The sequence below is a fragment of the Lissotriton helveticus genome, chromosome 8 (genome assembly GCF_964261635.1).
Source record: "Lissotriton helveticus chromosome 8, aLisHel1.1, whole genome shotgun sequence".
Taxonomy (NCBI): Eukaryota; Metazoa; Chordata; class Amphibia; order Caudata; family Salamandridae; genus Lissotriton; species Lissotriton helveticus.
The window spans coordinates 62,506,277-62,531,659 of NC_136069.1; the positions used below are offsets into that span (position 1 = coordinate 62,506,277).

The following is a 25,383-nucleotide window of genomic DNA, read 5'->3' on the forward strand; positions in this document are numbered from 1 at the left end:
GCACAGATGAGGGACAATGCATATATCTCTAGCGCACAGTTTTTTTTAAAAATCTTTTTTTAAATCTTTTCACCAGTACTTAGTCCGGTCTTTCTATCGGTAATCTTTACCGAGAGGCACTTCATCTAGCGCTGCATCTGTAACAGTAGGGTACTCACGGCTGCAAGGCTGGTGCGGCCTGAAGCCCGAACTCGGCTCAAGCTCTGGAAGCATTTAATGCCCAGAGGCTCCCCACAAGACTCACATAGGCTCAGGCCCCAAAATCCCGAAGCACTCCACCAGCATCCGTCGGCATCCACTGACATCCACTGGCATCCAAGGGCAGACAAGTAGAAACGTAGACAAGTAGCGGATTGCTAGAATTCAGGCCCTCAGGAATTGTCTCAGTTTTCTTTCCCGAATCACTTTTCTTTTCCCTTCTTGATGCGTGTAGTGATGATTCTCAGTTATCCCCCTCAGCTCGGCTCAGCACTTTGGCTCTTGGCTCTCCTGGCTCTCCTTGCTCCCGCACAGTCTCCCTCAGACTAAGGCTTTTTCAACGCTGACCAGTTCTACTCCTCAGCTTGGGAGCACCTTAGCCAGCGCTAATCTGCAGTCGTCTTCGTCCGGCTGTTCTGCTGTCTTTGTCTTTTTCGAGCGGTAATAGAGGGACAATAGTGGATCTGGGTTAATTACCACTATACACCGTGCTCACAACTCTGACATGATCACAGCTCCTATACCAGATCGATAATCATAGCCAAAACTCTCAGGCTCACGGAGCAAGCATTTTCGGCGACCTCTCACACCGACGCCTTTCTTTCCCAATGTTTCTTTCTGGCTCGAGATCTCATTCACTTGATCTTCTTGCTCTTTTGTTTTGTTCACTATTTTGAATCTTAATCCTCCAGTTCCTTTAGGCCAATGGTCTCCTTTGCAGACTTTCTTAGTCTTCGGCTCTATTGTATTATGCTTCACTCTCCAGGCTCTTTTTCTTGTGCTTTTTCTCAATGTAGTTTCATCTGTTTTGTCATCAGTTTCACTTTCAGTGTCTTCTACTGTATCATTGATTATGATCTTTACAATGTCTTCGTCTTCATCAGTTTCAGTTCTCTCTACTGTTACTCTGTTAGTAACACCTTCATAACTGATACTTGGAATCTCATCCTTGTCGTGAGTTACTTCCTTTTCTCCAGGCTCAGGATTTCCGTTCCTGCCTTCAGAGTCTTCAGTTTGCTTTACAGTTTTCTCCTTGTCAACAACTTTTTCTTCACTTTCTTTTGCGTCTTTACTGGTGCTTGTCTTTACCGATTCTTGACCTTCAAGTTGATCTTCTGAATCTGGTATTTCAACAATCTCCCTTTCACCTTCACCTTCTGACGCAGAACTGGCTTCTGATACTTCCAGATGTCGACGTTCCTGTTGATCTACAATATCTGGATCCTTCTCTGGTTCACCTTCAGAATCAGAGTCAGTTGTACTTTCACCGTCGTATGGGTATTCAGGTTCAGGCACACGGATGGTGTGACTAGCATGAACCCACCTTTTAAGTCCAGCACACTTAACTGCAGTAGTACTGACCAAGATCTTTGCCACCTTGGTACCAAACAATTCCTTCTGCGATGAACTTTCACTCGCACCCAGTCTCCAGGAACTAGTTCATGAGCTGGAATTTCTCTTTGGTATTCGATTCAGTTCCCACCTGGTGGAGCACAGAAGTTACTACATCAGATAGATTCTTCCAGTAATCCAGAATGATGTCATCATTTATAGTTAGTAACTTATTAACTGGTACATAAGCCTGCCTCATCACCCTTCCCATCAAGATTTCGTGAGGGCTTAATCCAGTTTTTCTGTCAGGTATGCTTCTTAATGTCATTAATACAAGTGGAAAAGCATCTGGCCACTTCATTTCTGTTGCCAAACACATCTTTGCAATTCTATTTTTAATTGTTCTATTGACTTGTTCAACTACTCCTGAAGCCTCAGGTCTATATGCACATTGTAGCTTCTGGCGAATGTCCAGAGCTTCACAAATCATCTGCATCAACTCATTTTGAAAATGCGGGCCTCTGTCCGATTCAATCGTGACCGGGAACTTGAAACGTGGTATTATCTCATGCAAGAACAGCTTAGCAACAGTTATTCCATCATTCCTTCTCGTGAGGAAAGCTTCTACCCATCGAGAGAATAAACAGATTATCACAAGAACATATCTGAGTCTGTTGCATGGAGGTAATTCAACAAAATCCATCTGAACTCTTGTAAATGGGCCACCCTCCCGTCCTATGGTTCCCAAACTTACAACAGTTTTTCTGTTTGGATTGAATTGCTGGCAGACCTAGCATCTTTGACACAAACTTTCAGCAATCATTCTAAATTTAGGATTATACCAAGTCTGCCAAAAGAGACGAATCATAGCGTCTCTGCCAATGTGTGCTTGACCATGGTACATTCGGGCCATATCTGAAATCATGCTATCGAGCATTACTGGTCTTTCATCTTTGTAAACCCAAATTTCATCTTCCTCCCTTTGTCTGCAACCTGATTTTAACCAAATATGTTTTTCTTCTGTTCCTGCCTCTTCCTGCATCTGCTTCTCTTCCTGCCAAGTTTCCACTACAGTGGTTAGCATTAAAGGACTTGGAACATGTTCTTCAGTTTTCTCCCGATTGATTGAAATTTGATTTTTGGCGCAATGCTTTGCAATTGCATCCGCATAACTGTTTCCTCTGGTGATATAATCCTCACCTTTTGTCATGCCTCAAGCCCCCTCCCAGTGCGCTAGCCCTTTAATTGTGCACTATAAAGGTATTCTTGACCCAGGGAGCGACGCTTCACGTTCTAGCGTCTAGCTCCGTTGGGTTCGTTTCTGTGCCTGACTTCCTGTGCCTGACTTCCGTTTTTTCTCCGTCCTGGCGTTCTTCCGCAGTGAGAGTGTCTGCGGCTCTGTTGGTTCGTTTGAGAACCTTTGCGGGCCGTCTCTCTTGTTTACAAAGCGCCTCTCCACCGCGCTTGTGCACTTTGACACGTTCCGTGTCATTTCCCTATTTAGCTGCTGTGAAGTGTTCTGGTGTCCCGCCCGGCGGCCGGGTTTGACTCTGCCATCCGGCGGGATTCCCTCTCCCTACCTTTGCCTCCTTGCTGCTCCGCTTATCAGCCGGGCTTGGGCTCCGCTGACGAGCCGGGCATCCTCCCTCTGTTGTTGGCCTCGTTTCCCGCTCCGCTTGTCAGCCGGGTTTTGCTCCGCTGACGGGCCGGGCACACCTTCACCCTTCCTTTTTTCTACCACACCAGGTTGCTCCGCTGCCAGCCGGGTTCTGCTCCGCTGGCGGCCGGGTTGTTACAGGTGTGCTGCCCTTAGTTAGTTAGGGCTTTTCTTTATCCCTTCTCACACCAATTACTCTTGGGGGTTATTCAGCTCTGGTGATTACTTCACCTCATTGGACTTGATATCTTGCGTGGACCAGAGAGGAATGGGCTAGAGCTACATGTTCCAGAAACACGGTAACAGCGCATTCTTGCGCTGCACATTGTAATTGGTATCAGTACTACTGTATTGCAGTGTTTGATTCCCTGTTTTGTTTGTTGTAGATGTTGTTTCCACTATCCAGGATATTGACAACCGAATTCTTATGTTCAAATAATCCTTTGGGGTGTGCTTCGTTGCAGTTAAGACAGAAGATCAGAGTGAGCAGGATATCTTGTTAGTCACGCCATATACAAGTATACATTAGGTCATTCGACTTATGAAGGTATTGTCTTCTTCACTGCAGCTCCAGTTATATCCCTTTCCAGAGGTTCTTTCATATCCATTCAGGAACATCAACATACAAGTAGCTAGGTATGAAAGGTTATGTTGTATAATTGGGAATGTGATTGTCCTCTTCAGATGTAAGAATATAACATTTTGCATTACAGTCTCTCTTGATTGCCAAGCCCACAAGAAGGTTGAGACGACCAGTCTGAAGACCCTCAACACCCACTTGTTACCCCCAACCTTTCCTTGTTTTGTCCCCCTGTTTTCCCCTGTTTTGCCTCCTGTGCTCTAGTGCTTGATAGAGTCGGAAGGCTACAGGGGAAGGCTGTGGATTATACTTCGGATTCCTGACGCTCCTGCAGAATCTTCGTGTATCCTTTACACCTTTCTTGTGCGCGGAACATTTTACCACAGCCAATTTTTCAGGCAACTGTATCACATCAATCAGTGTTTTCACAAACTCTGCTTTCCGAATGGGTGTTCCTGCAGAGGTCAAATAACCTCTTTGGGACCAGAGCTGTCCATAATCATGAACAACTCCATAACCATATTGACTATCAGTCACTATGATTACTTCCACTTCTTTTCCCAACTCACATGCTCGTATTAAAGCAATCAACTCCGCTATTTGAGCAGAATGAATTCCTTTCAGACAAGATGCTTCCAGCACTTCTGTCACTGTCCAAACAGCATATGCAGCACTTAAAACACCACTCTCTGTTCTCAAGCATGATCAATCTACGAACATTACAAAATCTGATTCAAACAAAGGTTCATCTTTAATGTCTGGACGTGGCTTTGTGCTATATTCCAGAACATCCAAACACTTGTGATCAAGCTCACCTTTCACTTCTGCTTCGACTGTATCAGGTAACAGTGTTGATGGGTTAACATTTACACATCTTGCAATTGTCACATTCTCAGCTCCCAGAATTATTTTCTCATAACGTGTCATTCTGCTGTTAGTCATGTACTGAGTTTTTGCTCTTGTGAGGAGAATCTCCACTGAATGAGGTACCTAGACTCTCTCAGGAAATCCCATCACAATTCCTTCACTTTGCTCCAGACTCACACTGGTTGCTGCTACTGCTTTTAGACAACCTGGCAAAGCCTTTGCAACAGGGTCCAAAACAGCTGAGAAATACGCAATTGGTTTTCTCATTCTTCCATGCCTCTGAATTAATACTGACAGAGCACATCCTTCTTGCTCACTACAGTACAGTTCAAATTCTTTTTCGTAATCAGGCATTCCCAAAGCTGGTGCTTCACACAATTTAGTTTTTAGCTGTTCAAATGCTTCCATCTCTGTTTTGGTCAAAATAATAGGGTCTCTGATATCTGCCTTTGTCAGTCTCTGCAATGGTTTTGCAATCAATGAAAATCCACTTATCCACTGTCTGCAATAACCCACCATTCCTAGGAACATTCTTACCTGTCTTTGAGTTTTGGGGGGGCTGCATTCCTTGTATCATCATTGTAATCCTCTCAATTGTGATCTGTCTGATTCCCTTTGCAATCTTGTGGCCTAAATACTTTACTTCTTTCTGGCAAAACTGCAATTTTGATGGAGACACTTTATGTCCCTCCTCAGCCAAATGATTCAATAATGCCACTGTATCAGTTACACAGGCATCCTTTGTTTTTGATGCAACTAAAAGATCATCAATATACTGTAACAACACAGATTCTCCAGGCATACTCAAATTTTCCAAAGATTTCTTTAGCAGCTGATTAAAAATCGATGGACTCTCAGTGTACCCTTGTGGAATTCTACACCATGCTAGGATATGATTTTGGAAACGAAACGCAAAAATTGGTTGGCTTTCTGGATGCAATGGAACAGTAAAGAACGCATTGCATAAATCAATCACTGTGTACCATTCTGCATCATGAGGTATTTGGTACAAAATCACTGCTGGATTCGGGACAATTGGACAACATGGGACAACAATTTTATTGACTTTTCTCAGGTCCTGCACAATTCTAAATGTTCCGTTTGGCTTCTTCAATCCCATAATTGGCGAATTACAAGGACTACTCTCAATTTCTCTTAGTATTCCCTGCTCAATCATTTTGTCAATCACTGGAGTAATTCCTTCAATTACTTCGGCAGTCATTTTATACTGCGGTATATTCGGATAACTTGCACCTTCTTTTATGGACACTTTCACAGGATCAACTCCTTTCATCAAACCTATATCCTTTCCAGTGAAATCCCACACCCTTTCTTTCACTGCCTCTTTCAGTTCAACAGGAATTTTCTCTTTATCAAACACAGGAAACAGTTTGTCTTGTTCTGCCTCAATCATGAGCATTGTCAGTTTATACAAACTATCTTCATCTGGAGTCTGCAATTCTATGCCATCTGGTGAACAGAATATGGCACAATTCATTTTACACAATATATCCCTGCCTAACAAATTAACAGGACTGCTATCGCACACCACAAACCGATGCATATATTTATATGTCCCAATCTCTATTTCAACTGGTTTTGTCAAAGGAGCATTTATTTGTCTGTTAGCTACACCTACAACCTGGATTGTCTCACCTGAGAGAGGAAGATTTTGAATTTCCACTGATCTAACAGTAGAACGGGTAGCACCAGTGTCCACTAGAAAAGTTATTTCCACATCATTCACCTTTCCGCTCACAAATGGACCTGACTGATCTACCTCAAGAATGGCTCCAAGCACACACTCTTCTTCCTCCCTCAGGCACCGTCAGAAACTTTCATCCGGCTCACTGACATTCTCTTCTTGCAACCAATATTGAGGACACGCATTTACTCTATGCGGTCTTTTTACCTGCTCACCTCCGCTGAATCCTGTCTCTGCACTGTATCTCTGCTGATTCCCTCTGTATGGCAGTGGCGGTTGTGGCACCTGACTTTGCTAATTTGCTATCTGCTGTTGCTGCGGTTGCTGCTGATTTACCTCAAACTGCACCTGCGGATTCAATGATGTATGTTCCCCATTAACTCTAGGCGGACATTTACACTCTCGTTTCCAATGCCCTATTTGGCCGCAGTTGAAACATGGCATTTTCTTTTTTAACTCATCAATATTCCCCACCAATTTAGGTTTACCTTTGATCCCACCTTGATTCCCTGCATTCTTATTCTCCATCTGTGCTACTTGTTGTTCGACTACTTTTACTTGTGCCCACATGGCTTTCTCTTTCAGCTTCTTTTGTTTTGCATCAATCTCCTCACTGCAATCTGTCTCAGAACCTTATCTACTGAACTCGACTGCCAATCCATCATACTATGTCTAATCATGTCTGAAATTTCTGGTCTTAATCCATATACAAATCTGCAAACAAAGTGACTCATGTCTTTCTCATTTAATTCCTCATAACCACTGTACTGTTTAAAGCCTAATAACAACCTTTCATAAAATGAATGCACAGTTTCTTTTGGCTCCTGCGTTGTTCTGTCTATCTTTACCCAATCAGTTTCTTTTGGAGGTATTTTGTTCCTCAACCATACTATCACTTGCTCATATTTCCTCATCACATCTGGTGAGGGAGCTCCCGTTTTCTCATCTCTGGGTTATTCCTCTCTTGGTCAATCCACAGATATTTTAAATTCTGTCCATAAATCTGTTGGTACCACTATGTCATGTAAATCAATCTATAGTACCTTTACAAATCTGTCAACTTGTCGATACCATTCTACTGGTTTCTCTCTCAATCTGGGGAAATCATTCGTAAATGACAATATATCTTGTCTGCTCCAAGGAACATGTACATATCCTCCTCCAGGAATCTCTCTCATAGGGAATTCAGTTGCCACTTTTCCCTTTTCTCTAATGGGGAAAGCTAAGGTAGACCTATCACTATTTTCTTCTTTCTTCTTTGCCCACTTGACTCTCCATTTGCCTACATCACCCCATTTGCGCAATAACACAATCAAATCTTTTATCTGGACTTTTCTTCCTGCAGTGTTCATATTTTCAATGTCTTTTTCTGCAAAATCTACTCGATAAGATTTCTGCAATGACTTTATTTTGGAAAAGTCTATTCCACATTCACTTGCCACTTCTTCTAATTGATCGTACATAGTCTTAGCTCTCCATGTTATACTTTTACATAAAAACATGAGCTCATCATCTTGGTATGTTTTTAATCTGTCAGTCCCAATTGTTCCAATTATTAATTCTTCCATATCTATTTTTAATTTAGCCACATCCAACACTTTTAATTCTTGCTCTTTTAATTTCAATGATTTTATCCATTCACTTAACTCTTTTTCTGATGGTCCCATGGGTTTCTGCGTTAAATCTATTTTATCGGTACTTCTCTCTGGAGTAGCAGAGTCAGATTCTGCTCCTGTCGGATATCCGCATGACAAATTTTGATTAAGAGTTAACTCTGGTGGGTTTACGCTTATATTCTGCCTTATTTCTGATAGATCAGGACAATTGGTCTCTCTTGCTCTTTGTAAACTTTGCTGTAATGGAATGGTTAATCTTGGCTCTTTTATTTTCTGGTCTTCGAATACCGGTATAACAGGTCCTATGGTTACTGGTACAGTTACAGCTTCCATATTCCTAGTAAGGTTTTGAATCAATTCATGCGCAGAACGCTCATAATCAGACATGTTTGGTTGTTCATTACTTTGTCTTTCTGCACTTAACACAATTCTGTGTGAATCATTACTTTGTACAGGAGTTCCTGTAATTCTAGCTTCTCCTATCGGTGTACTCGGGACATATCTTGTTTCTACTCTTTCAGGAAAATCTCTAAAATTTGATGGTTGTCTTGGTGATTCATCAACTCTTTCTTCTGCCATCGGGGCATTTGGGATAGTCCATAAAGAACTTGGTTGATATGGGGGTGGTCTCCTATTTAATATTTCTTCTAAAACAGCATCCTCTGATTCACTTTCACCATAGCTTTGATTTCCCACTTCTGTATTCTTTTTCTTTTCTGTACTTTTTTCGTCCCTCATATTCTTCAACCAATCTGACGGGATACATGCCATCGCACATACTTCCATCCCTCCATCTTCGCATTCTAGTCTCATGAGTTTCTCCCCACAAATCTCTACCTCTACCTCTCGGTCTAAGATGCCTACTCAATCTCTCACTTTCCATTTGATGCATCTCATCTTCCCACTCAACTAATGCCTCAAATTGAGTTGGTCTAGGTCTCGGTTCAAGTTTCATCATTTTGTCTCTCAAATTTCTCAGAATAGCCAAATCAAAGGATCCTCCTTCCGGAAAAGCTAACACACCATCATCCTTGGTATAATGTACCCAATTTTCCAACCAAACACACGTATGGTAACCATATTTCGTCAACATATAGGAAGCAGGCATTTTCGGTAAAGGAAGTATTTTCCCCTCTCTCGTAACTACCTCTTTGTCTTTTACAAACACGTTTTTCAGCATTTTAAACCATGAAGATTTCTTTCTGTCATCATCATAATAATAGTAGTATGACATTTTCGGTAAACTTTCCTGCTTTCAAAAGATCACGTACTATTCTGTTGTTGATTCCGTAACACCAACCTATCACAGCGCGGTTCGCACTAATGCACCAGTTAGAACACGATACGTCACGATAGTGCTTCACCAATAGCCTTTGCTGCTTTCTGTGATGAACCAATCAACTCCTACTCTGTCTTGGTCACACGGACCAATCCCAGCGCGACACTTTTGACGTCACCAGCGCTCCTGCTTCTGCAGCGCCGACTGACCCCTCCCTTACAGGGTTTTTTCAAGAAGCCGTATTTACAAGATATTTTACAAAATCAGTTAGTAACTTACACAAAACAAATCCACTAATCTGTTTCGCTAATAAAGTGATAGAATTTTCAATCGCTCAAGTATTCTGTAACCGGAGTAGAGGACGCTTATCTCCTCAGAATTTTTAGACTCGCCGGTAAAGCAACACTACTGGCTTTACCCTTCTATCAGGCAATAACGATCTTGCTTCTCTAGGAAAGCACATACAGAGATCTTTTTCACCTCCTTAGAGACAGTCCCAGAGTTTCACTTGAACGCGTATTGCAATTTCATTTACACACGTTCATAAGGAAAACCCTATTCTTATATACATGAACTCTGTGTTACCAGTAGGCAGCGCGTCCACTAACCCACCACAGAATTCCTCTTTTGTTAGCAAAAGAGAGACGCCACTCCCTTTACCCTTCAAACAAGCTCGGGTTAAGACCTACTACTCTCCCAGCAGTAAGTTTTAGTCGGGAAGCACGGAATGATCCCTATACTTGAAGGCTGAAATTTCATAGACTGTCCTCACTATTCATTTATCCTTTCACACCTAAGGTCCCTAAACAGTGATATGCGACGATACCACTGCAGTATTCGGCGATACTCCTTTTTTGAAACAGACTAATTCACTGTGCGACTACCTTGCCACACTTCCTCCACCTGCAGACGGAGGCACTGGCTTCACCCTACTCTATGAAGCCTTTCCAGGACTACATGTAACGTAATACAAACTCAACAGAAGTTAGTCATAATTCAGTACATCAAAACTCTATATAGTACTTTACCATAACCCTAGCTAATTTCCTTAGTAACCACTACTCTGCTACCAAGTTAATAACTGCTACAGCGCGGCTCCAGAAATAATTTCTAATTGACACTTACCATTACCCTGAAACCTTAAAACACACAAATCATGCATCAGTGGGGCACATAACACTGCGCATTTACCCTGTTCACTTACACTCGGCTTCAAGGCTCCGGTGAATCGCAATGGAGAAACGCTGTAACATTTAGGTGGAGCTTCTAAACCTATTTAACTATCCATTATTTACACCTGCAGATTTAAAACATTTACCATGGTTTTAATCAGACTTTAATTATTCAGACTCCCCACCATAGTGGCAATGTATCTACTAGAATGAAAATTAAGCGTAGGAAGAATCAAAGACTAGCTTTTACTTCTTCATTTATCTAATTTTTATTCAGAAACAAAACTTTATCATGTCTGACATTTAGGCATTAGTAAATCTTTATTCAGTAAAATCTTAAACTTTATTTCAAAATGATCATTTTATTTAGAGCTCAAGAAAATCGCTTTATTTTAGAAAACAGTTAAAGATTAGCAAAGAACAGATAGTTCCAATTTCATTCTCTTCTAACATCCCTAACTAACACCCTCATCTTATCCTTCAGTCCTGCAAAGCAAACAAGTAAAAATTAAAGTTCTTACATCCAGGAATCGGTCAGCAATCGGGCAGCATCTCCGATAGAAATTGAAAAGGCGACCCCAACTAGACAAAACCAGGGGGTTTTATACCCTATTTCTCCAACTTAATCTATCTAAATTGTATCTAACATCTCTTATTCAAAATTTCATTGGACAAATTCGGGGTGGGTTAGCATCATCTCACCCTTACGACATCACTTTCTCGATGGTTCAGTAAGGAATAAAGGGTCTTTGTTTAGGACAGTCTTTGGCCTAGCCATTTCCTTGAGTGGAAACATCAAGCAAAATTCTCATGATCTCAACGTTCAGTCGCCCAGGTTTGGCACCCATCCTAGGTTCCGGGCCACATCAGCCTTGAACCTCTTTGAGCACAAACAGTTCACTCTGACTTGCAGGTTTTGGTGCGCCTGCGCAGTTCAGCTCTTGCTCACAGTTTACCCGAGAGGCCATCTTTGCTCAGGCCTCAGAGGCAACTTTTGGAACTATCGTAAAAACAAACACAGATTTATGTTAATTATTGAATTTAAACCCATTCTGTTTACCTCCCACCTAACTAATATTTCCCAGTTAGTTGTTACCTAGCAAATGAGCCACATAAATGCATTTTATACTTACATTTCGAACTCTCCACCACATAAATAAATACAATAAGCACATTTAAATTGCGTTTTGATTATTTTTCAAGCTGTGCATTAATCCACAACACAAAAACAATACATATTAGCTGGGTTTATTTGCATCATGCAAGCAAGATAGTTCTCCCCGTGTGTAATAATAAAAATAATGTGTGCACTTTACTCTACAGTTGTTTAATTTCGCAAAACATGCAACCAGTAAATATTAATGTTATGGGACATTAACTTTACGAGGGGTACACAAAATGTTGTGTTTGCCACCTCGCTCCATCAGGACCAGTTGATGATTTTCTCGGAATTCGCTCCAGGTTATACTAGGTGAGATTTGTATCCTTAAGGCTGAAGCTTCATCTCTGCTTACTATTCCTCCACAAGTGTTCCTAGAGCCTTCACATTCATGGTTACCACCTGTTAACCGCGTTTGTACCTGGTACTCACTGCATCTGTGAAAACATCAAAATTAACATGAAATCGACTGTTAAAATAATTTGAAAACTCAGTTTCCAAAAACTTTAAGAAGATCTCCACGTTGCCACTACATCATGAACAATTCCACTGAAAACAACTTGGGACCTGATTTAGAGTTTGGTGTGAGGTTTACTCCCTCAGAAACGTGATGGATATCCTGTCCACCATATTACAAGCCCATTATACCCTATGGTGCTCATAATAAGGTGGACGGGATGTCCATAAGGCAGAAGAATATCCATCCGCCAAACTTTAAATTGGGCCCTTAGTCACAATTCACTCAGAATCTATAGATCAAGAACACACAAATAAAACATTTTCCCTCCCATAGTCAGATCACTTTATTGACCAAGTGCCAGAGTTTCTCAGCCGTTGACCACTCTTATTAGAAGCTCCATTACCTGTTTCTCCTCACTTTATCTTCTATCAATGCACACCAAAGTTCTCAATGAGTACTTTATCCACAGAGCAAACTCTGTACATTCTCTTAGTACCAACAACACCATACGAAGCACTGAGTTGGCTTAGAAATGAAGGTAGAAAAGGGCAGAGGGACAGAGTAGTTCTAGCACTCAATACTACAGCAGCGGCTGCCCATGTGTAATAAAGGCAGACTTGGAACAGTCACTTGAACTCTAGTTTAACCAACAGAGAATTATACATTTGCTCTGTTAAGATTGAAGTTTCCATCCAGTCATCAGTTTGTTTCTGTACCACTCTGGGTCCCCCTGGCATAGGTCTTTTCATTCTTCTGTTGTAATGTGATTGTATTCCCGACCAACTCAAACCTGATAACCTCCATGACACTGAATTTCCAGCCCAGCTGCTTTTCTCCACATAGAGGTCACCACCCCGTCTCAGTGACCATACAGATGGAGACCCGTGCCATGCAGTTATAATGACCTTGGCATTACATGCTTTCTTAAAGCCTTACTGACCACATTTGATGTTTTAACCGCAGGTGGTTGTTCATAGTGTGCAGTACCCTAACTCTTAGTACTTCAGTTAACATTTACTAAATTATGTGATCATCCATCACGACTCCCAAATACCTATAGCAAGGAACTACCTCCAACTTAACAGACGCCAGCTGTCAGGTTTTACCAGATCCAATATGCCCCACAGACATTTTGCTAAATTATTTTTAAGTAATTGTCATGAGAATATGATTTAATGGCTTTCAGGCTCCGCAGCAATCCTTTCTAAGGTGATTCAAGATCATAATGTCATTGTCATCAAAGAGGGGATGCTCATGATGACACCATGTTTATTCGAGAAGAAAATGCACTTTATTGAGGTAAACACCCACCTCTGTCTTACACCCCATTTACTGCTCCCTTATCTAAATACCATAGAGATATGAGTTAGCCCTACCTTGGTCTGTGTTTCTGTAGAGCTTTCTAAGGATGAGAACAAGCCCCATCCCCGCCATAGCTGTGCCCTTTCCTTCTGAATTGAAGACAGTGTAGAAGTAAACAAATGGGTATGTTGAATGAAGCTGAGAGTTCTCCAGGCAACTTGCTATTCAGGCAACAGAGCAGCACATTATACAGAAAGCGAGCCCACCTTCTGCGCCTTGGAACTAGGACATACATTTATTTTTTCCTGAAATGTATCATTATCAGCTTCATTGTAATCACACTACATTTGAATTTAAAAGTCCTACTACTAGGAGAAAATATTTGGGGACATCCTCCTCCCCTCTTATTTAGACCACTATTAGACTATTCTGCTGAAACGAGGGAAGAATTTTCTAATTAAAATTCATTATAGTGAGAAAATGATGAGATAAAAGATGTTCCATTTACAACAGCTGTTGGGGGTACACACTTCATCTCGTGATTGGCGCTGAACTAAACCTAACACCTGTGCCACTTGTAAATAGCACATTTTATGGTCATTTAACTGCAGACGTCCGTAGGTGGGTTGCTAAACCTGCTTGCAGCTGTAGGGTAACACATCAGCCACAGCGCTGCTGGAACAGATTGATTTACCGGACTATATAGTTGGCAGTTGAAGCATCAAGAAGCTCCGCTGACCCCTAAAGTATCACATTTCACATCCAACAAAGCCAGTCTTCTTTGTAGTTGTAATGGATGCCTAGCTGTGCCTCCGTGCGGCGTTGAAAACTAATCTCTTTGATTTACCCAGTAAACAAATTATATTGAGTGTAGTGAGGTTGTAGTAACTTATAAAGTATAAATCATGCCTCATATATCCCTCTTTATCTGAAGGAATTTGAGATGGATCAGCGAATTCGCGAGGAAATGGAGAGGCTCACATCAGAGAGAATCCGAACAGTGCTGAAGGAGCTAGCTTGGGAGCAGGAGAAACACCGTATTGGGCTTCAGAAACTACAAACACGGTGAGAGCCTTCTTTGCTTATTCTGTTGTCTTCCGCTTCCTTTTCATAGACACAGGAGCAACCTATGCTTACAAAGTCATGACAAAACCTAAGAGAAAATACTTTTAAGGTAAGAGGCCATGGACTTAGGTCTTAAGTCATAGGACGTCTTTCTTTTTCCGAAAGAGATCCTCTTCGACTCCTCTTCTTACGTGGCTTTGAAACCCCCTTTGGTCATTTCAAAGTGTTTTTTGTGGTTAGAGGTCTTGGAGTGGCAAAGGCTGACCTTGAACCAGAATGTCCTACAGTCACAATGAAGAGGCACATCTTACCTTTCAAGACATTTGCATCAGACATCATAAAATTGTTAAGATAAATTTCATCAGTGCTGCAGACCAGCCATAGAAAGCGTACATCAGGTACACTGGAATATGGGGATTTACTAAAGATACTGACCCATCCCCAGCATCTGCAGTTGAAGTTTTGAGTCTTAGTTTATGTCTAAAAGCAGTTACTAAGTATATGAAACAAGGTAAAAGTTCAGCATCTTGCCTCTGGTACCAAGCATGTTACAGAATACAGATATGATGGTTTAAGCTGCTTTGATCAACATTCCCATTCTACCTGCACAGAAGTGTCTGTTGACGGAAAGTAAGCATTGTTAATTCAGGGTGCTTTCTTAGTGGGTGTCGTCAGTATCTATAGGTTATACAAAGGTGCTCCCTTTTGTAGAAGCATATTAAGGATAGAGGGAATATGGTTGTTTTGTTACCTAAACAATTGGCTTTTAACTGTTCTCTCAGTGGAAGGGACGATAAGGACTCCTAAAAAGAAGAACAACCATCCAGCACAATCAGGAGTTCTCTTTGAAATTGAAACTTGTGCTGACAAATTAAATACAATAATAGACAACAATGGTTCCTTCAGATATACTAAATATGATTTTTTTTAAAGTTATTATAGCAAGCCTAGTTGGGCCAACCTAAAAGGGTCAACAAAAGAGGATGTTGTCAATGCATAAAACATATATTAAATATTGGTCATTGTGCATACATCTATTCAAGCAGACAGTGATCCACAGTAGCTGATCCATGGGATGGCGTATCACAAGTGATTCAAAGACCATATGCCCCTAGGGCTTGATATTGAGCAAGTCTTATACCCTGCATACAAATATGTATCTATTTTTTATTCAGGCACCTGCATGACTAATACATTCTGATACTATTCAGTTATTACTCATGTATAAGTAAGAAGTCGGCATGTCTTAACCGCCTGAGACTTTTATAAGGAAAGAACAGACGCCTCTCACTGAAATTCATTTGAAGCCGGCACTTGAATGGTAGTCTGTGCTGACCAAGCATTTGTTGTTTACAAACGCAACTGTTTGTCTTTTCCATTGCTTTGCCCTGTACACATACCCTTTCTTTCACCGGTCACTCGCCGTTATATGGAGCACCTACTGACTGCTTAAATTGACTATGCTCAATGAACAGTATTTAATATATGGTTTATGTGTTGAAAGAATCCTCTTTTGTTGTACTTTCTGGTTCGGCGGGACTTGGCTCCCTATAGCACCTAAAAATGTAATATTTAGTGAATCTGAAGGAACCCTTGTTGTCAAGTATTGCTAGCATACTCAGATTCTCAGGTATACTACGCTGCCCTTTTGTTTTTCATTTACAAACAGAATACAAGTATTGTTAACCATAATCAACACGTTTCCTTCGAAGGTGTTGATCCTCCTTCAGATTTGGTTCAGGTGATCAACTGAAAGATTTAACTTTGAGTAAGGCAGAGATTCAACTTTGTCATTAGGGTTATCGTACTGTCCTAAAAGTAATTTTAATTATGGGCAAACATCTTTAAGTTTATACAAAAACTAAAACTTGCCAAATTCTTCACAATCAAAGAGGGATTAGATCAAATTAACAAAGCAGGACACAACAATAGTCCAAATCAACCAAATCTGCAAGTATCTGATGCCAACACTCTACTTACGATGCAGGAATTGGCCAGTGATGAAATAATAGACAATGATGAAACCATATCTACTCAAGAAAGATTACAAGATTTAGGGTTTTGTATATCAACAAGAGCCCAGAGTCCATTCAAACCCAATTCCACATTCATACCACTGATGCCCAAGGATGCCATAGACATATTCCATGAGAGGGTAGTGGATGATTTAAGGATACTGCATCATAAAAACAAACAAAATATAAGGAAACTAACATTTCAACAAAAACAGTATGACAATCTCATGAAAAAACTCACTGGCCACAATGACATTGTTAATAATAACTCAGACAAAGGTGGAAATATAGTACTGTTGCCTAAGCAGCAATACATCACGGAAGCCATACTGACAACTAGATAATGCAGATTGTTATGAACGCTCCAACACTAAACAATATAATACAACCAAAGAAAGACTGAAAAAAGATCTACTTCAATGGAAAAGAGAAGGCCTTATTACAAATTATGAGTTTTCTTTTATGCATAAAGAACATCCGGTACTTCCTATCATATACTTTATTCCTAAAATGCATAAGGAGGTCCTACCAACTCCAGGAAGACCTATCATTTCTGCAAAAAATTGTCTTTTTGAACCCATTTCACAATACGTCGATTTCTTTCTGCAGGAACATGAACAACAATTACTGTCCTGCATCAAGGATACAGGTGATTTTTTAATGAAACTTCAAGAAATACAATGATCTAAGGAATACCTGCTTTTCACGCTTGATATAACATCACTCTATACAAGCATAGATCATCTAACAGAATTGAATGTGGTGCAATACTTTTTAAACAAGAGACCGATAGAGATGTAAAATTATAACAAAATGTTACTGGAACTGATTAAATGGTGCCTATATAACAACAAACTTCTTTTTATTTGGGAATGAGGTGTTCAGGCAAGTCAGAGGGGTGTCGATGGGAGCCTGCTTCTCCCCAATCTATGCATGTCTTCAAGGAGGCTGGTGGGAGGAGCAGGTCTTCAAAAAACACTTGGCTCATTGTTTGACTTGCATGTTATTAAGTGGATGAGGTTCATTGACGATGTTTTTATTGTATGGCATGGTACCAATGAGAGTGCAGTTAGCTTTATTGAAGCTATTAATCATAACCAGTACAATCTAGAATGTACTCACACATCGATGAACACACTACAAATGTCCTTGATGTCAAAGTATTCACCACTAAAGATAAACTTGAAACGACACTGCATCGTAAGGGCAATTCAACATTACACGCCAGAAGCCACCACCCCAGTCACCTTATCAATAGACTTACCTATGGAGAATATGCAGTTCAGAGAAAGATATTGGACCCGGCGATTGTGAGAGCTAATTCCATCACTAGTGACAACGTATTGGCTAATAGCAAAAATAATCCAAACACTGAGGGTAGGGGGTTAGTTGGCCCTACTGTCAGGCTTATAACTACCTATAGCCAGCAAGAACATAAACTTAGGCAGATAATAACTAAACATTGGCCTATTATCTTAACAGACACTATCATGGCACAAAAAACCCTAACAAACCAACTCTCACATTCAGGAGGGCCTCCTCTATGAGAACCACATTGGTCCGAAATAGTCCAGAAATAAATCCATTGACTACTTGGCTAGCCTCTAGGAAAGGCTTTTACAAGTGTAGTTCATGCAGGGCCTGCAAGTTTGGCGTTAATACCACTCATTACTCTACTCTGTTCAGTTCAGGACAGATGCCTATCAAAGCGAATTACAACTGCCGAACTGATCATGCAGTGTATGTACTTGATTGCACATGCAAGGTATGATACATAGGCAGTACTAAACTCCAGGTCTATGTAAGAATACTCCAAAACTTAAGGGCCATAGTTAATTCAGACCCCTCGTTCCCTGTTGCTAGACACTTCAAGAAAGAACACAACAATGATTTAAAATGTCTCACATATTATATAATCGGAGCCATACCACCGCTCCGAGGAGGAGGAAATGGAGAGAAAATGCTCGGGAGATTAGAATCAAGAATGATTCTAGAATTAGACACTAAGTTCTCCTCAGGTCTTAACAACAGTGTAGATTTGCACAATTTCTTATGAAATCACATTTAAGATGATGTGTCATGCCATTTGTGGATATTTGTTTACATATTTATATACATTTTATTTATTTTTTCGAATGTATATGGATGTGTATATTTATATTTATTTGCTGCTGCTACATATTCATGGTGGATTAAGTGCAATTGATAGACTGCTACATGAAAAATCTGATAAAATTTGATTGGGCGATTAGAATAGAGTGTCTCACATGCACCTATATCATGATAGGATTCACTGGTTATTGGCCAAGAGCATTGGAGGAGTTCATACCTTACATTTACCATGCCTATTCACCATATGACTCTACTTTACGATTTTAAAACTTAAATTTAAAATCTTAAATACTAGTAAAATATAAGCCATGCAGTTCCACACAAGCCAGTTATCTGCTGAAACTTTTTATATACAATTATTTTTTTTGCCTTTGGTAAGAAACACATAGGTTTTATATAATAACACATGGCACTGTAACGATCAGGCTTTGAGCACTTTGAGGTAGCACAAGCACTTTAGTTGGATCTTCCACATATATGAACAGCACTTTAATATTCTGATTGGAAATAACTCAATAATCCATGCCTGTTAAAAAATGTTAACATTCATGCAGTAATAAATTGCAGAGCTTTTAATGGATTTATTAGACAATGCGAACACACACAAAGAAAATATCTTTCAATGTTCAACATGATAACATTAGAAACATTTGATGAATAAGGATATTGATACCAATGCATGTCATCCAATAGTTGATATTATGATAGCTAATGTAATTTGCACAAAAGAAAGTAAAACATTGGTACACAAGATTCATCTGTTAATGTTTTTCTATGTTGACATTGATGGCAGAAGTGGTATGTATAAAAAATGGTAATTGTTGTTCGCAATAACGCCGACACAATCAAAGTCTGTTTTCTATGCCTACCCGGCACCAAGGGGTTAAAAACTATGATTTGCAGAGCGTTTACCGTGTGATCAAGGTCACTTGAGGTGAGAGAGACGCGTAATGGCAAGTTGCGGGGAAATAAAGCAAATATACAAAGAATTGGAGTCCGTGCGCATTTGTTTTGCACAATTGGTTAAACGTTGCGATTTAGCATTTAGTTAACGGCTTCTATATTTTCATCATCAGTATGATTGGTAACTCACCGATCGCCTAGAGACTTGGGGATTAGTACTCTCCAAATGTCAAAAATACATTCATAATGTGAAAATGTGTTGGTTTTGTAGGCCATTAGCATGCTACAAGACATGTTTTCAGTGCACACACTGGAAAACAAGGAAGTGTGGATATAGAACATCAAGTTTATTGATATGGATATGTAAATGAAGCTGATCTAAAAACAGTCAATTGGTCCAAGACATCTAAGGTGGTTTTATAACATTGACTGTTTAATCGAGTTTTGCTTGTTTTGTAACTTGTCATGTGTTAACCTTCATATATTTACTCAGTGGGACCTCTTTATTCCAATGTTAGGTGACTTACACTTTACAAGGAGTGAGTCAGTCCTTAGTCAGTCAGTCTTTAGTCAGTCAGTCTTTAGTCTCCAAGCAGTCAATATGTAACTCAGTCACAGCCATGTCTGGATGATGAGTCCAAATCTAATTGCAATACTTGTACCTTTGCTAGTAAATGTATTAACATGCTGGCTGCATTTTTTGACTGAACACTAGCAGTCTTGGCCAAATGACTCCTTTGTCTAATGAAGTTTCCAATACCACTTTTTGTGAGGTAATACCACAGCCAATGGCTCCTAGATCAATTCATACCAAGGACCACTGCAAGGTTAGACCAATCCAAATGTCTCCATCTGTCCTTGTTCACATTATATGAAAAACCAAGTTATAGCCTGAATTTTCTTGCATATTTAGATCTAACCCCTTCAGGCGAATGATGGCCAATGTCTGAATCTGTGTGAAGATGATGTCCTCTTTTGCTCTCTTCTTGTGCAGGTTCCGCTCCTCTGTTGAGTACGACACTGTGGTCGTTCATGCCATTGGCAGCAGCCACAATGTTTCGACATACAGGCTCCTGGCACTCTCGGAAAAGTACTATAAAGTGCAAGGAAATGTGGCCAAGAAACCAAGTACCCGATTTGATGCCCGATTTAAAGAAGCTGATGTAGCCAGAGAAGCCAGAGCAGCAGGTGGGATAGTGATGACACATGATGAATAACCCATTGAATGAACTCTTATAGTTGTTTATTCTTCCAGATCCTTTCTCTATTTTTGCTGTTTTATGTAATTATCCTGTGTGATTTTATTTTGTAGACATTCCGCCTGATTTAGAGTATTGTGTAAAGGTTGCTTCACTGAGTATCTGTTCACCAAACTACGGTCCACCCACACAATTTAGAATTGGGTAGACCACCAATGTTTGGACAGAGGTGCCCCCCGCTTGTTCCTCTGTCCGAAATCCCTATACTGATGACCCGACAGAGTTTGTAATGCCTGACGTCAATGTAAATGCATTAGGCCATCTACCTGTTTAGAGAGAATGTTCTTATGTACTTTTTTCAGTTCGGTACTGCCAGGTGAACCCTGGGGATTGTGAACAGAAACAATTGGAAAATAACCCTCCCTGGGAGAAAAGTCCAAGGGAAATTAGTTTTGTCTTTAAAAAAAAAATCCCACTTGGGGTTTGTTTTTGACCAACAGAAACGTTTGATGAGCAGCCACACAGCAACCTTCAGTGCCTTCAGAGGAGCTTCCGTGGCACTGACTCCTCTAAAGTCACAGAGATCTCCACCGGGCCTTAAAATATGTTGGGAAGTAGTCTAGCCAGGGTGGCAGCCTGCAAGACTGCAGACTGCCCCTGCTCAAAACCAGGCTCATAATATCTAAAGATTACATTAAAGCTGGGTCCATTAGCTCATTGGAGTAATGCGTCCACTTGACAAATCTGTGTTTGACCTCAAGAGTCACAGGTTTGGGTCGCAGACCGTCCTTCTGAGGTTGTTAAAATGAGTATTTTCAATTACTCAGTGCCATTCTACCCCAAGATATAAACATGCATTTTATAAAACATGTTATTATGTTATGACATAGTCAATGACAGGGACTAGAATGAGAGTGCAAGAATAGAGAGTGGTGGGCAGGGGAAGAATTTGAGATTCTATTCAAAAGTATGGGTGTTAACAGTGATTAGCATGTTGAAATTATCATATAACTCTGAGGGTGGGGAAAATATAGCCCTTTATTTGTTGACACTGAAAGCACTCTAAGAAATGTGGGCAAGTTTTACAAAACTTTTTAGAGATCACTGAATCTCTGATTTGATTTGTAAGATCATAGTGTTTAGGACCACTGAAAAGTTATTTTCAATGTACTAAATCCATTTTAACATTCAATAAAGTGTTATCAACTCCTATAATGAGTTTAAGAATGAATACCAAATTGCAATTTGGAAGAGACGTCTTGTGCTTCATCCCTTCCTAACTCCATTTAAATTCCTATGTATCAGTTATTTGCGGCCAGACTTCCGAAAAGTTAATTAAAGGAAATTCAAAAGTTTTTGACTCTAAAGATGGGTTGGTTTCAAATTTACAAAAGGAATTGGGTCCCCTTTGGACCTCTTCCCCTTTGCAAATTGGGCTGGCTGCTTCAGGGGGAACAGACTGTGGTCTGGGGACAACCTACAACTTTTAATGAAACATATCAGAAATTAAAACTTTTTAACAAAAATAAAAAAGGGATGCTTTAAAAAAACTTTTTTTTAAAACCAATCACAGGGGCGGTGGACTGCTAACCGTTTCCTGACACCATCACTTTGAATGTAGCCAATCGTAATCAGTTGCAAATTGTATCGCGCCTAAATAATATCTATTATGGAGGTCGGTCTGCGACTGACTACGAACCATTTATTTTTTTCTAACCTGACTTATTAGTAAAGACTATTAGTAAAGAAGGTGATCTGCAAAAAATATTGTTTCACAACATGAAGAGTCCCAATTTGCAACCAATATATTCGCAATTCCCAATTTTACTGGAGTGACCCCCACTAAAGGGAATTTTATGAGGTCATGCACCTGCGGGAAACAGTATTTTTGGGTCTCATATACCTGGTAATTGCTCACTTTAGGCCAGAAATTCCTCTGGCATTTTCAGTTGCTTTCAACAACCGAAAACCCTAGGTGAAGGTAAAAAAAAAAAGCTTCATATTTTTGATGGGGAAGGTAACTACTTTTAATGGCCCATTCAAATGTACAGACCACTTGTAATGAGGACATACATCTATAAGGTAAGTATATGTGCTGTTAGAATAGCAAACTACTAGTATATGCTTAACTTGACGATATGGTGGTAGACAATATATGAACAGATTTATATTACTATTGATCATGTGACATACAACTGACTATTATTATCAACCTCACTAATATCATTAACCAGAGGCAGACCCTGATGGGCTCACTGACCCAGTCTGTTGCATTTTCCTGCCTTGCACTCTCACTGAATTTAGATTGCAGCAAAGAACAGAGGCTACTTTAAGCATTTCATGAATTGCAAATAGCCGAGCCGATATCCGCATACTAATTCTAACTATGTCTGTCGTACTGCCCATTCATATTTTTAGCTACATTTCTTTCCTCTTCATCCCTTCCTAGAGTCTACTTACCACCCGGAGAAGAGTTATTGCTATTATGCCAAACCTGTGGCTCTTCCCAACCCGTGCCTAAGTCTAAGACCTCTGGTGTTGTTGTCCAAGATGCTCTTCCCAGCCGGTGCCTAAGTCTAAGACCTCTGATGTTGTTGTCCAAGAGGCTCTTCCCAACCAATGCCTAAGTCTTAGACCTCTGGTGTTGTTGCCCAAGATACTCATCCTAACCCACGCTTAAGTATAACATCTCTGGTGTTGTTGTCCAAGACGCTCTTTCCAACCCGTGCCTTTAGTCTAAGACCTCTGATGTTGTTCTCCTTGTATCTTGAATGTCTAGATTCACGTCTGGCTTTGGCAACTGACCAATAGAAGCGGAATTCTGGGAGTATAATGTTATCTTGCTGTGCCTAAAATTGTAACTATGTGAACTGCAAACTTTTTAAATCTGGTGTTTCCCAATGGACCATAAGGTTCATATGTTCAGTGTGTGCAATTTACATTTTTTTCATAACATTTACTGAAAGTAAACATTAATTTCATGTCTGAGATACAATGCAACTCACATCCACCAGTGAAATGCTTTGGTCAGGTGAAATAGATTGATGATGCAATATAACAATTTTATACAATGTGACAATTTTAAACAAACAATATACCATATTCAGAAAATTATTCCAAAAATTACACCAGCGAGACATTTTTTATAAACAAAGGAACTCCATTGACCTTACATTAGGCAATTATCACGGAGCTACTTTGTACCCTAAAAAGTGAAATTTCCATCTTTGAAGCGATTTCATGAGCTTCAGGTACAGAATTTTTCATTTTTGAAAAAGCAAAAAGGTGTAGAAGAGGAGTTGGGTCTAGATTTTATTCAGTTTATTTAATTTCACTTTTTAGGTTACACCATGCCCTAGTGCCATGATGATAATCCCGTGATTCTATGCAGGGATTAGAAACTCGTCGGCCTTTCCAGTATATCCGCCACGTAGGGTATCTATTAATTCCTATGCTCCAGAATTAGGGTGTACACTTTTGCTTTCTCTAATTGAGTCTAATTGCCTAATGCCTAATTGCCTAATGTGAGGTCAATGGAGTTCCTTTGTTTATAAAAATGTCTTGCTGGTGTCATTTTTGGAATAATTTTCAGAATATTGTATATTGTTTGTTTAAAATTGTCACATTGTATAAAATTGTCATGTTGTATCATCAATCTATTTCACCTGACCAAAGCATTTCACTGGTGGATGTGAGTTGTATTGTATCTCAGACACAAAATGAATGTTTTCTTTCAGTAAGTGTTATGAAAAAAATGTAAAATGCACACACTGAACATATGAACCTTATGGTCGTTGTTTGTTCTCCGCACAAAATAAATAGCGGTGAAATACATAAACCTGATATTCCTTTTTTGTTAAAATTATTGTAAATTCGTCCATACCTGGTTTTCTAAGGACGAAATCCCCATCGGATCCTACATATAATAGAGTGGGAAAGCCCCGCGAGGGACTAGCAGTAAATTTAGTTCCAGTAGAAAAGACACTAATTGATAGATAAAACAGGCTAGTTTTAACCTGTTAAGGTTATGGCTGAGAATGATACTCTCTTATTCACGGAAACACATATACAAGATCTCATTTCAGGCCCATCCCCATTCTCCTCCATATCTCTCAGTACAACTGCTAAACAACAAAATGAATCTGACAAACTGATTAGGCTGCATAAGAAACATATCAGGACCGAACCTCATGGTCATTTTTTATTTCAACATCTCAAGGCAGGAACCATTCCGTGGGGCCTGCAAGTTAAAAACATATCTGTGAGTTTCACAGAGGACCCGGAGTACAAAAAGGGTTTTAGTTACATTTCGACTAAATGCAGTCGGGACCTTATGGTCCATACTATCGAGACTGCCCAGAGACTGTGTATTAAGGAAGCAGAAGAGCTTGACGCCTTAACTAAATCTATATCTGACAACCACAGTGTGACAGAAGCGAAAGCACTGCTTAAGAAGATTGAAAAAGAGATCCAAACATTCAAAGACAACACTATAAATTTTAAATCTGCCAAATTTGAGAAAGATTCTAAGAGTTTCAGAATAGAAACAGTGTACCCGTACCTTAAAGAAGATTATTACTCACAGGCAGAAGCACGAAGAGCACTAACCCAGTATCAAGGTCGCTCACTAAACAAGTTCTTGACCTTCCCTGAAACATCATCCTCGGATTCATCAGGGGAATTGGACTCACGTGAGGGATCCTCCAAAAGACAAAGTCCTTGTTAGAGAAGGACGCGCCCAGGAATCGAGTGTGATTCAAAC

General features: G+C 40.1%; 1 protein-coding gene across 2 annotated transcripts in view; it reads left to right on the top strand.

Annotated features, from left to right (window-relative positions):
• Positions 1–25,383, top strand: part of CFAP44 (cilia and flagella associated protein 44) — a 969,845-nt gene that overhangs the window by 645,943 nt on the left and 298,519 nt on the right. For both annotated transcript variants that reach the window (XM_078656625.1, XM_078656626.1), the window contains 2 exons: positions 14,262–14,392; positions 20,417–20,610. In XM_078656625.1, the coding sequence (XP_078512751.1) occupies positions 14,262–14,392; positions 20,417–20,610 (325 nt within the window). The remainder of the gene's footprint in view (positions 1–14,261; positions 14,393–20,416; positions 20,611–25,383) is intronic.